The following is a 13,088-nucleotide window of genomic DNA, read 5'->3' as shown; positions in this document are numbered from 1 at the left end:
ATTTTATGGGGACTTTGGGAAAAGTTATGAGTCAAACTCTGCATGAAAGTGTGGGAACCATAAGAGCAAGTCTTGGTTGTAGAACAGGAAGAAGATTGTTTTTTCACCCCTCTACCCTTTACTCACTTCCTTGAGGTGATGACACAAACAGGACCAGCCCCCTCCAACACCCGATTGAAGAATTGTCTGAGTTTTCAGTCCCCGTTCAAATACAATGGTTCTGCAAAGAAAAACACTGAGCAACAAATCTCTTTTACTGTCATCTTTATTTATAAGTTCAGTATTAAAGCAATCCAAAAGTAATCAGGTATTTCATTTTGTGATAGATTACATTACTTAACAAGTGACACACACCTTACACACACCGTCCACCAACCCCCAAACCCACACCCAGCAAATATTTGCGCATTGGGGCCCCAGAAGGCATAGAAAGTACAGAAGGTATATAATGTTGAGAAGGTACATTTTTATTCCTCACTTCATAGCTGCTTTCACATCCGACAGCTTTACTCAGGTGAAGTCCTGTTGAAAATAAAACCGAGTCACTTCTTTCATTTAAAACAACGTAAAAAGAAATATAAGTTTTTAAAAAATATTTGATTACAGCCAAAATACTTAAGTTTTAGGTTTTTTTTTCCACTCTTGTCCTGTACAGACAATAACATTGTAGATGATCTATCCGTCACCATTACCACACAGATCCAGTTTTCTCACTTTGCATGAATGGGGGAAGCATCTGCAATTTCATGATATCAACTATAATTATATAGTTGATATAATGAAATAAAGCATTCTATTCTATTCTGTAGAATAATTCTATACATTCTCTTGCCAGTTGGTGGGTTAACAGGCAGGATGGCAGCGCTCGAGACGATAAAGACATTTTCACAACTTGCTTTTGAGGAAAAACAGCAGATTTTAAAAGATAGGAGACCAACACCTGAGCTGCCAGATCTTCAGCAAAGGAAAGCTCAGAACATTGCTCCTACTTTCATGTCAATCTTCGGAGCAGGAGTGGTTTCAGCACCACAGACGCTCTGCTGTCATAGTTGTTTTCAACATGTCATGAGATTTATCTTGTTGGGAGAGTATGAAGATTGATATTGAACCATTGCAGTGTAGTGTAGTGTCTGAGGAGGTAGAAGTATCACTATGGAGAAAATATAAATACTGTTATGCTAATTATTGCAGTGCTTTTTTGTCTGACAGATGAACAGCCTATTGTCACACCCTGCAGCTCAGCTGCCACATGGGGGCACTGTTGCTCTGGTTTTATGCCTTCTTCGCCTTCTTCGCCTCCTTTCGCTGTTCTCTCCAGGTGGGCATGTGAAGGGTTTGTTTACGGAAGCGGTGATCACTGGCTGGGATAATCCACTGACACTCTTCACCTCTTCAGTCGAGGCTATCAAAGCTCAGCAAGTAAAGGCCCCTGTAGACTCCCATAAGAACGCATAAGAACAAGAAGAAATGTTTGGCTGTGACGGCAGCCAGCTGCCGAAAAAAAATTACTTTTCGGCAGGAGAGTTCATACTCCAAGAAGAATCTGTTGAAGTTGCAGGCCACGCCCCCTCACGGCAGGCACACATCTGTGAAGCAGCATTTTAACTTTTCAGCTGCACAGCTTATATCTCGCTTCAATGTTTTCCGTAATACATTTCTGTGAACTGTTTCAGTAATAAAAGAGAAAGTTTAAGTCTGAGCCGCGATTTTGGTCTGGTTTTAACTGCAGGAGCTGAGTGATGCGTTCAGGTGCATCACGTAAGCCCACTCACTGACCTATTAATAAGCTCATACAGTAGCAAGGTTACAAGCTAAACAAGATTGAAATAGGACTAATAATTATTAGTGAGCTGGAACATGCATGCGCAGCACACGGCAGCGCAGAAGTTTCGGCAGTGCTTTCGCCTGGATGGTCGGCACAGCCGAACCATATTTCTTTGGCCAGATGGAGATGGACGAAGAAAATTGGGTCATTTTGTTTGGCAGGACCCCGGAGTGCCGAACTTTCTTCCTGTTCTTATGGAGGATGAATCAGCCTTTAGTCTTACACAGTTATCTCTCAGATTTCATTTGATTTTATACTGGGACCAATGTATGGAGCTAGGAAAGTTTGTTTTTGGTCTGGTCAGCGCCTAATTTTTCTTAATCTGGGTTGTTCACAGAAATGTAAATATTAGAAAAAAGTAATATTAAAACCCTAATCATTAATTCTATTGATAGTATGTCATTCATTTTATGACCAGGAAACAGTGACGTTTAAAGTGGCCAATCAAAAAGGAGAGGGGATTACGAGGCCGTCTTTGCAGTGCCCGCCCCCAAAGTGCTAAAACTCAACATCACTGCGTGGAGAGATCACAGGTGTCACAGCGAGCGACAGATAGAGGCAGCGAGCGTAGAAAGTGGTCTAACTGTGCGCGATTACAATTATTCTGCGCTTGTGTTTTTGGCACGAGACTGATCCCGTATACTGTAAGTCATTTAGCTTCAGTCTGAACTTATTTAGTTACAGGATTATCTCCATCATCTTCAGGACTAAATTCTCCAGCTCCAGCACTAACTCACCCAGCGTCAAGACTAACTCCTTCAGCCTTAGAACTAACTTCTTTAGATTCAGGACCAACGCCTTCAGCTTGAGGAAAAACTCGTTCAGCTTCAAGACTGACTCTTTTAGTTTCCTGCCTCAGTTTGAAACGTGAGTCTGCAGTTGTTATTTTACAAAAACTGAACTGAACAGTTCCAGATGTTTTTCATCTCTTCCAGCTCGCTTTAGTCTGCACTGATCCCTGATCCTTTCTCTCTGCCCCCCGTCTCTTTATCATGCATATATTGTACAAACAACACAGTGCTTCTATAACACACACCTTTCTTCTCTTCATACCTACAGAACATCAGTGAACAGTTGAAGCCCACAGCTCCTCTCTCAGACTGAATACTCACCAATACTCTTGTCACTTCTTCCTAAATGGTGTGAAGCTCTTCATTTTACCCCACACGTAGTCTACTGCTGATTTGTTTCCTTCCTCCACTTGACGTTTCATCTTCTCCAGTTTCTGGACCTTCTCTTGGTCTCCTCTCTCTGACATTTTCTCGATCAAGAAGTCGTAGTGGACGTAGGTGGACAATGAGTCGACGTTGAGGGCGATCTGCTCCAGATTGACCACATATTTGTAGGCTTCGTCCTCCAGCCGCCGCTTCACCTCGATCATCCTCCTCTCCTCGTCTTCCAGTATCTGCAGCAGGTTTGACTCTGTAACTTTGGCCGACTTGTTCTTCTCATACTCCTCTTTCATCTGTGTGTTGGTTTGTGTAAGTTTCCTTGTCTTAACGATGTATTGCCATGTGTCTTTGACATGAGATGATGCTGGACACTTTCCGCTGCAAACAGTGCAATGGCCTTCTTTCATCACCACACAGTGTTCTGCACTCCAGGCCACAGTGCATCCTGGATAGTGACACGTCTCCTCGCAGCTTTTGCAGCAGGTAGCTCCTGAATATCTTAAAAAGCCCCAGCCTCCAGGAATGTTCTCTTTTACTTTGTACGGCTGGTCCACTGTAACTTCATAGCTCTCATTCTTCTTTGTCTCGTCTTCAAATTGTTTCACAGCTTCCTTCTTCTGCTGGATCTCCTTCTTCTTCAGCTCCATCAGAAGGATGCGATCTTGCAGGTTTTGGATGCAGGCTGTCAGACGGATGCGTTCATTCAGGACATTCACGGTTTCCTCCAGTTCCTGAGGAGGTGTTTTCTCTAAGAAGGCAGTAAACTGGTCAATCCCTCTCTTGTTGATTTCCCACGCAAATTTCAAAACTAATTCATCTTCCTCCGTTCTCTCCATTTTCTGCTGGTTGTTAAACAGGAAGTAAGTTGGCTGGTTCTTCTTGTTTCTTGCACATTTGATTTTGGCTGCTTCAAGAGCATTAAGAGCATTTTTGGGTGGGCCTCCATCTGAGTAGGTCAGCAGAGCCACGATGTTTTCCTTCATGTCTTTTCCAAACAGAGACATTATTGAGTTGAAGGCATACGACAACCGGTCGCTCAGGCGACACTCACTGGACTTCAGCACCAGACCCACCGCATTAATACTGCGCACGCCGTCCTGCGCTCGAAACACGTCCAGCAGTCTTTCACCGATGATGACATCACGTTCAATCCCCCTGGTGTCTCCGTATCCAGGAGTATCGATGACGGTCAGAGAGTAGGGTGGAGCTTTATCTTCGTAGCCAAAAATCTGGTAAACGATAACATCTGAGGTCTGACTCGTGCTCTGATTGGAGCCCTCCTCCACCAGCTCAAACCAGACTTCATCCTCCCATGTCACTCCCATGCTGTGGTTGAACAGAGCGTTGATCAGTGCCGACTTTCCAGTTCCTGTTTCACCAACCAGCAGGATGGTTTTATTGGGCCTGTTCCTGTTTCTCTCTCCAACAGTCATTCTGGTCAGAGTGCCGAACACCTCCTTCTTAGGTTTCAGCTGGTAGATGTTGGGACGTCCTCCTGAGACCAGCGTGCTTCTGGAGACCAGTTCTCGGTATTTGGATGAGATGTTGGTGATGCTACAGGGGGGAAAAAAACAGAAAACCAATTTGTCACTCAGACTTTAATTCACATGCTGCACATTGTGACCTGCAAGACCCACAAGGCCTGCAAGACTTACAAGACCTACAAGATCTACAAGACCTGCAAGACCTACAAGACCTGCATGACTTACAAGACCTGCAAGACCGACAAAACCTACAAGACCTGCAAGACCTACAAGACCTACAAGACCTACAAGACTGGCAAGACCTGCAAGACCTGCAAGACCTACAAGACTGGCAAGACCGACAAGACCCACATGACCTGCAAGACCTGCAAGACCCACAAGACTGGCAAGACCTCCAAGCCTACAAGACCTACAGAACCCAAAGGATCAACAAAACACACAACACCGACAGGGGCTACAAAACCTTTAAGACTTTTACGTCCTGTCAGATCCTCAAACCTTGACTGTGCTGCATCATGGTGGTTGGAATGATGGAATTCAAGCCCATCTGAGTATCAGTGCCCACAGACACACTGCCCCCTTCTGGATGTTTCTCTGACACTTTGAAAGTCAATGCAGATTCCTCAAAATGTTTACGACTTGCCATGTTTACTTTTTCGAGATTCACGAAACATAGGTGATCTTCTATAAGCATGATATTAAAATCATAAAATATTACTAATAGCTGGAAAAAAGGCTATAACAAGGAATTGGGGTAAAGTGGATCTACCAACCCGGAACAATGGACAGACATAATGCAAGAAATCTAAACAATGGAAAAACTGACACATCGACTACAAGAACCACAAGCAGAAGATAAGTGGAAGGAATTGACTTTTTTCAGGAACCAGAATAGCGATAGACAACTGAAAGACTAATCAACACAGAAGATGAAAACTGTTCCAAAGAACGGACAAAATCGAATGAAGCTCCCAACAGGATATTACCCTTTTTTCCTCTTTCTTTTCCCTTTCCCTTCTTTATCTTTTGTTCATTCTTTTTCGTATATCTCCTATTTCTGTCGTTATGTAAACCGCAATTATATTTGTTCAGGATAAACGTCTCTGTTTTGTCTGTTTGTTTTGGAAAAATGAGAGAAATCAATAAAAACTGAAGTGAGAAAAAATTATATTAAAATCATGCAAGTAAGTCAACATCTGGTTGTAAGAGATCACCTCAGGGGGCCCAGACCCCTCCCCCCTCTCTGACCTCAAGGCAAACCAAGGAACCCCCAGCTTCCTCTGGCCTGGGCAACAAACTGACTTCAAAGGCACTGAAGAAACGTGGTAACTAACTACTGAGCATTAAATAGTTAAACATCATGCTCTGTACAGATCTACTCAACTTTCATGAAGATGTGTTGATTCTATTACTTTGGTTTAGTTGTACTGGTGATGGTGTTAGGAGTAGTTAGCAGCCTGCAAATCAATGTTAGCCATGTTTCACATGCTAATCTTTACTGTACTAACCTGTGAACTCACAATCCTCCACATTTCACATCAATTACTCAAGACATTCATAGACTCATCTACGAATTGGCTTCTGATAGAGTTGCCCTCAGAAAAGCAGACATTAAAGTCCCGCTTCTCTCGTCAAGTGGTCATTTCGCTCAGCCATCTTGCTCCTTGCATTTCTGGTCGCCGCCATTTTGAAATTTAGTTCTTTTGATCCAACAATTTGTTTGTAGTCTCTCTCTCTCTCTCTCTCTCTCTCTCTCTCTCTCTCTCAACATAAAAAGAGTGGAGCATCTCACACCTGGAGGACAATCCAGAAAGCAGGTTCAACAAACTCTGAGTCTCTCCCTGAACTCTCAGTCGACTCACTCTGAGATGGAATATCTGGGTGCTTCCTCATAGTCCCTCCTTTCTCCTTTCCTATCCACCTTTACTTAACTCCGTGGATGATGTCACTGGGTTAAAGAAAGGTGTTAGGAGGCTTCCTAAAGGAGTTAAGGAAAGGTGTTAGGAGACTTCCTAAAGGAGTTATGGAAAGGTGTTAGGAGGGTTCCTAAAGGAGTTAAGAAAGATGTTAGGAGACTTCCTAAAGGAGTTAAGGAAAAGTGTAAGGAGGGTTCCTAAAGGAGTTAAGGAAAGGCGATCATGTTGTTGTGACTATCGGACACACTCGGTGGCGTAATAATAATCCGCTGGCAGTGAAGGTGAATGACATCAGCCATGGGGAAATAACCACAAATTTCTGAATATAGATGTTGGGATTTATGGTTGGTTATTAGCATTAAATTACTGTGAGTAATCGATTACTGAAAGTAATACATCACTGCACGTAATTTAGGAAAATTTTAAATTATTAATGGAAGTAAATGGTCATTTACTCATTAACAACTCCTAAAGTAATTCAGTAATTACTTAAAAGTCAATAAATGATCAAAAATATATTTAATAATGAAAAATTATTAATTAGAATAAATTAGTTATTTATCTATTAATAATAAATTTGTGCACCACCAGATAAACTGGAAATAGCTACCACCAAAATATCAGTCTCATTTGGAAAACGGTTTATTTACGTTAGTTAATATTTCAGTGTAAAAATATAACAATCTTAAATGAAAGGGGAAGGTGTGAGATCCAAGCACAGACTGTAACAAACCCAGTGAATTGTCAACAATAAATACACAATAATCACCAAGAATCCTTCAATTCAGCCAACAGGCGTTTATCAACAAAATGCATTAATTCATAAATAATTCTGAAATCATCTCATAAATCAACACATTCAAGTAGCAAACGACATCTAACACGGAGATCTAATCTATTAAACAGCAAACACTATGTACAAAGAGTGTTTGTATGTGTGTGTGTGTGAATGTGTGTGTGTGTGTGTGTGTGTGTGTGTGTGTGTGTGTGTGTGTGTGTGTGTGTGTGTGTGTGTGTGTGTGTGTGTGTGTGTGTGTGTGTGTGTGTGGGTGGTCTGGAGTGATGAGGGTGATGGGTGTAATGACTTCGAACGTCCACTAGGTGGAGGCACATGTCGCATGTCGGCGGGTCAATGTGACTGGGTGTGATAACCTCGAACGTCCACCAGGTGGTGGATGAGTTGGGATCATCACCCAAGATGACAGCTCTGATGCGGTTTCAAAGAGTCAAAATGGCGGTCAGGTTGCGCTCTGCGGAGCAGCGTTACCGTGGCGATTGGGGGACGCTTTCCGAGGTCACGTGATGACCGGACGACGCCGTCAGTCCGGTTCTGAGCCGGAGTTCTAACTGGATGTCGGAACATGCAGTAAGAACTCTGGTGATCTGTTGTTAGCGGCACAAGTTAGCAGTTCGGGTGCTAAATGTGGTTATGTGTATGAACTTATCTGGATCAGATAACAGGAGTGCAGGGGCTGCGCAGACTCAGGTTAGTGAAAGAGGGGGCGAGAGAGAGAGAGAAGGGGGAGAGAAGGGAAAGACAGAGAATTCTGGCGAGGTTCGATTCTGCAACCCGGTTCTCCACACAGAGCTCCCAGTTGGCCTGGAGCTCACTTGGACCTCTGGTTCTGAGGTGGAAAACCCGAGTCCCAGACTTGGTTGATGCGCGTGAAAGCACGTATACGTATGATATGCTGCGGCCTTCTCAGCGGCACATTGAAACACATTGCATGTTAGCGTCACGCTAATCTAACAATTTCTACCCAGAAAAAGCTCTTTCTGTCTGGTGGTGCTGTGCGGTTCTGTGAGGCTGCGGTAACTGGTTGTTACCAGGTCTGAAATCAGCGTCCTAAATTCAGAGGCCTGGCTTCAGCTGCAGGAGTGGACAGCGAGGCAGCTAAAGGTGGGAGAGGAGACGCTGGCTTGGGTCTCCAGAATCCCCCAAAAAAAGGAAATATGAAAGAAGAAGTAGTCCAAACTGTGTCCTGCTTGTCCAGCGGGCTGGCGTTGGTTCTGTCCCTTGGACCTACTTGGTGCTCTCTTTACTGTCCCGAGGCAGCAGTGATATGTGTCCCTCTCGGTGGCTGGGATGAGAACGGTGGTTGGAAAGGAGCTTCACCAAGTTGACTTTTGGACCCCTGTGGTGTCTGGGTCAGGTTCGACCATTATCATTGGTTGCCAACCTGGGGGGTTGGAGACTTCCTGGGGTCTTTGGCCTGCTCCCTGCTGTTTTATGGCCTGTTTATTGTTGCTGGTGTTTCTCCTCAGTCACAGAAAATGCTTGGAGGAGTTCAATGGAATCTTTAGCCCTACATTGACGACAAAAGCGCATTTCTAACACTTTCCCCTTCTAACCATTGATATAATGTCAAATATCACAAGGTTTGAATATGTATGAGTTCTTTTCTAAATGAGGCCGGTCACCTGATAAAGACCGACACGTCATCACACGCCAGATGATGCTCTGAGGAAGACTGCAGGTGCAGCGGAAACTTTACTTTACTGTGTTGGTTTTACAACATTCATAAAATTCATAGTTGGGATCTGGGTTTTAGATTATTTAAACTTGTTCAAGGAATATTATTGCATTGGTAACTTAACAAGATCTGCTTTGAGTCATTGTGAGTTTACCTGAATGCTCCGATGAGGTTCCGGAGTTAAGGAGAAGTGGAGAGGAAAGGAGATAGGAGGGGCTATTAGGATGTACCCTCTGAATTTCTGATTCCAGAACAGCTGATCTGAATTAGTTCAATCAACTCACAGTATGTGAACCTTGACCAAATCTGAAGTTCATTTAGGTGCAATCCAACAAGAGAAAGCTGAATTAGAAGCAGCTAAAAATGAAATATAAAACCATAATTCAGAATGAAAAGGCGGATATGCATGTCTGCTATGATTGCTCCTCACTTTGATTTGTATTTTAGTATTTAAATTGACATAAGCTATTAAATTAAAAAAAAATTTCCTTCAGTAGCTACTTTATGTAGTAATTTAAACCAGTATTCGAGGAGTCATTTAAAATGTGACCATGTGTGCATCAACACTAAAATTAAAGAATAAAATACTGAAATTATTTATTAAGAAAAGAACGTTTGAGTTCTACTCAAGAAGGCACAACATGTTTAAATGTATGTTTGTAACACCGCATTATGTAATCATGGTGCAATATGTAATAATGTAATACATTTTCAACTCATTATGTAATAATGTCACATTTTGTACTAAAATTCATGAATGTAGTAATAAACTTTGCCCCATTTTGTCATAACGTTACATACTGCAATCGTTATTACAAAATCTGGGTTTTCCACTTTTCTTTAAGAAAGCGTAATAATTTGGTGCATTATGTAATAAATGAGCCCTTTATGTTTAATAATAAGTAAAAATTAAGTTTCAGTTGGACTAGAATTATATGTCACTCTTTGCTTTTGCTCATGTATTGCCAACAGAACAAAGGCAGACTCCAGAGCTCTAAATCAGGTTAAACTTTTTAGATCACTAGTCATTGTGGCTGGTCGATTTTTAAAGTTAAAGCCATGCAGTATTTCTACCAGACATTTCTATTTCCTTGAAGAAATCAAAGCAGAATGTAAGTGCCACTGAGTGCGTTTTATCATTTAACCTGCATGTTGTAATAACTGTTGCAACATGTAACAAGTTATTGCAAAATGTGGCAAAGTTTATTAGAAAATACATTGAAGAATGTTATTTCAAAATGTGGCTTTATTACATAATGAGTTCAAAATGTATGACAGTATTACATGTTGCACCATTATGACATAATGGGGCACTACTATGTGGTTTACTTTTCTGTTATTTACATTTTGTTTTCACGTTTGTTGTGTGCATCATTTACGGTCAGGATACTCACTTTGCCATGGTGACAATGTGATGCAGTGATGCGTCAATGAAGTCAGATTGCTGTAAAGAAAAGAAGAAGAAGGACGGGATGAGACATGAATCTGACCAATCACAGCTCAGAGACCTAATATCAAGCAGGATTAACCCGTTTGTTGTCATAAAACTGTCGTTTTCTGTTGATTTCATCCACATAATAGAGACACTGTGAAGAAATCAAGTCCCAGTTTGAAGTATACTTCTTGTTATTATTACTACTAATAATAACAATAATAGCAATAACAACAACAACAATAATAATAATAATTCAGGTCATTTTATTTGTAGCTGTGGGTAGATTTGTTTTGTAGGTTTTGTGATGGATTCAGCATATCATAACGAGAAAATACACACAACAAACCAGACAGGCAGATATTTGGTCGAGAGACAGAGAAAGTCAAGAGAAAAAAACAAGACGAGTGCTCAATGTTTCACTGTTCACCAATAAGTAAAAAAGATAACATTCAAATTAAAGGATTGAAATGGGTAAAAACAAACCACAATACAACACAATATATGACCTTAGAGAGATAAGAGCAGTCTGATAATAAAATCTTATAAACTTCTAAAGTCGTTTTGTCATACAGGATATTTATAGAAGCCTACTTACCTCCAAAAGGTTGAGAGACTGTGGGAAGAAAAGCGTGCACACTGGGAGAACATGACACTTTAATATTGTTTTAATTCAATGTTCTTCAATGAATTGTTGGATCTGGTTTCCGTGGTTACAAGGATTCTAATCATTGGGTTTTAATTTAGAAAGGTCATTTTTGTAATAAAAACCTGGGAGATTTAGAGAGACTCACCTGCTCCTGCTGTGATGAGGATGATCTATAGTCTGAACACTCCAAGCCTTTATATGCGCGCACGCACACACACACACACACACACACACACACACACACACACACACACACACACACACACACACACACACACACACACACACACACACACACACACACACACACACACACACACACACACACACACACACACACACTTCTAAACAAAACTGAAACTAACGAACTGGAGGTCATGTGATTTCACAGAAATTCAGAGATTACAAGAAGGACACACACACACACACAGAGGAAATCATGTGTGGTTTGCAGCAGGAAACAAACACACAGTTCCAGTTAGAGATGGTATCATTCAGTAGACTGAGATCACAGAGCGACAGAGAAAGAAGGAAAACAAGAAGCATAAATAATGAACAAACAAAGGAAATAAGATGAGAGAAGAAAATATAGAAACATGAAAAATACAACAATCAATAGGATTAATGTCAGTTGGAGGTTTGAGGGAACAATGAAGCTTCTGGATGATAAATAACGAGATGATTGTCCATCAGGTGAAGAAGAAGAAAGCAGCTGTCAGAGGTTTGTGATGGTGTGAATGAAATAGAAAAAGAGAAGTTAGAAAGTCTTTTGCTCCGTTGTGGAAGCTTCTAAAGAGCTGACAGATTCTCACCAGAACTCTCTTCACTTCCATGTGTGAGGAAACTTGTGGAGAGAAGAAGCTGCCCCTTTAACTGCTTTTTCTTATGACAGCTGTTCAACATGTGGCTCTTCAGCTCCTCTGTAGCGGCTCCCTGAAGCTTCACTGAATCACACTGAAATCAACATTGTGTTGTGGTTGTGTTACACCACTCAGACGGCATCGACGTGGCGTGAAGATCAGTTGACTTTATTTACTACTGGCAGGACAGGTACAGAATCAAGTCACCATCAAACCAAACGGGATCACACACAGCTTCGCCTTCAACACCGGAAACCAAAACCAAAGCCACTCTTCTTCTCTCACTTGACTGGCTCTGTTTATCTTATACAGTCTTCACTCGGCCCCCTGCTGGCCAATATGATTAACTACATGAACACAAGAACAGAAAATAACCAACTAAAGTTGAATACAATATTAACTGTAAACACAGAAATACATTATATACAAGCATTCGCTTTCAGGTGCTACAATCCTCCCCTGCTAAATAAATGTTGTCCTCAACATTAGCAGCAATTAAAAAGTATCTTTCACACCCAATGTTATTAATCATAACTCAAACATGAAAAATAACTAGTTTCCACATTCCTACAATGGCAACAGCTTCCTTTTGGAACCTAAAAGACATTACTACGGGTTTTACCCAGTAAGTACATTACTATGTGACCTCATCACATTTTACTTTCCAATGACACTACAGTGTTTAAACCTAGGAAAAATCTAGTTCTTAGTAGTTTTCTTTTTTTTTTATTATTATTAGTGCAGTACTCATTTAAATGCTCTAAAATCCAAATTTCTGTCATTTCTCTATACATTCCATGGAAGCTTCAACTTAACTGACATACCTTTACCAAATTGCCATTTACATAATTTCAATGTCATAACTCATTCCAAATTTTCTAGATGACCACGGGAACCTTTTACACTTGTCTGGTTTAAAGAAAAAAAAAGATTTTTCTTTTAAAGGATGATATCTGCTATGGGTTATGTAACAGAATCACAGTAGGTAATTTGACATCACATTCAAATCACGTTTTGTTATTTTCTTTCTTCATATTTTCACATTATACAGTAACCACTCAGTTAAACAGTCCATGTTACTGTCTCGATCCCACACAGAGTAATCACAACAGTCCACAGTGACATAAAAATTTCCTTTTTTTTTAGTAATATCCTGTGGGAACGAGGGTGGGATATACCAGATGTTGACCAAACATCTGTACAGGTATCCAAGGCACACTGTATTGTCCATGTACTGATGCCAACGTGTTCACATACAGTGGGTTAATGTAAGGCC

At 41.1% G+C, this 13,088-nt stretch overlaps 1 protein-coding gene across 1 annotated transcript; it reads right to left on the bottom strand.

Moving 5' to 3' along the window:
- Positions 1-255: 255 nt before the first annotated feature.
- Positions 256-11,120, bottom strand: LOC308123570 (uncharacterized protein). Its single transcript, XM_080486118.1, has 5 exons — positions 11,098-11,120; positions 10,902-10,942; positions 10,266-10,315; positions 2,938-4,551; positions 256-522 (listed from the first exon to the last, which is right to left on the bottom strand). The coding sequence occupies exons 3-4, from the start codon at positions 10,271-10,273 to the stop codon at positions 2,949-2,951; spliced, it is 1,611 nt and encodes a 536-aa protein (XP_080342244.1). The 5' UTR covers positions 10,274-10,315; positions 10,902-10,942; positions 11,098-11,120; the 3' UTR covers positions 256-522; positions 2,938-2,948.
- Positions 11,121-13,088: the final 1,968 nt, after the last annotated feature.

The sequence above is a fragment of the Lipophrys pholis genome, assembly GCF_963383615.2.
Source record: "Lipophrys pholis genome assembly, chromosome: 18".
Taxonomy (NCBI): Eukaryota; Metazoa; Chordata; class Actinopteri; order Blenniiformes; family Blenniidae; genus Lipophrys; species Lipophrys pholis.
The sequence above is the reverse complement of the archived record's forward strand: the minus strand, read 5'-3'. Positions and strand labels throughout refer to the sequence as shown.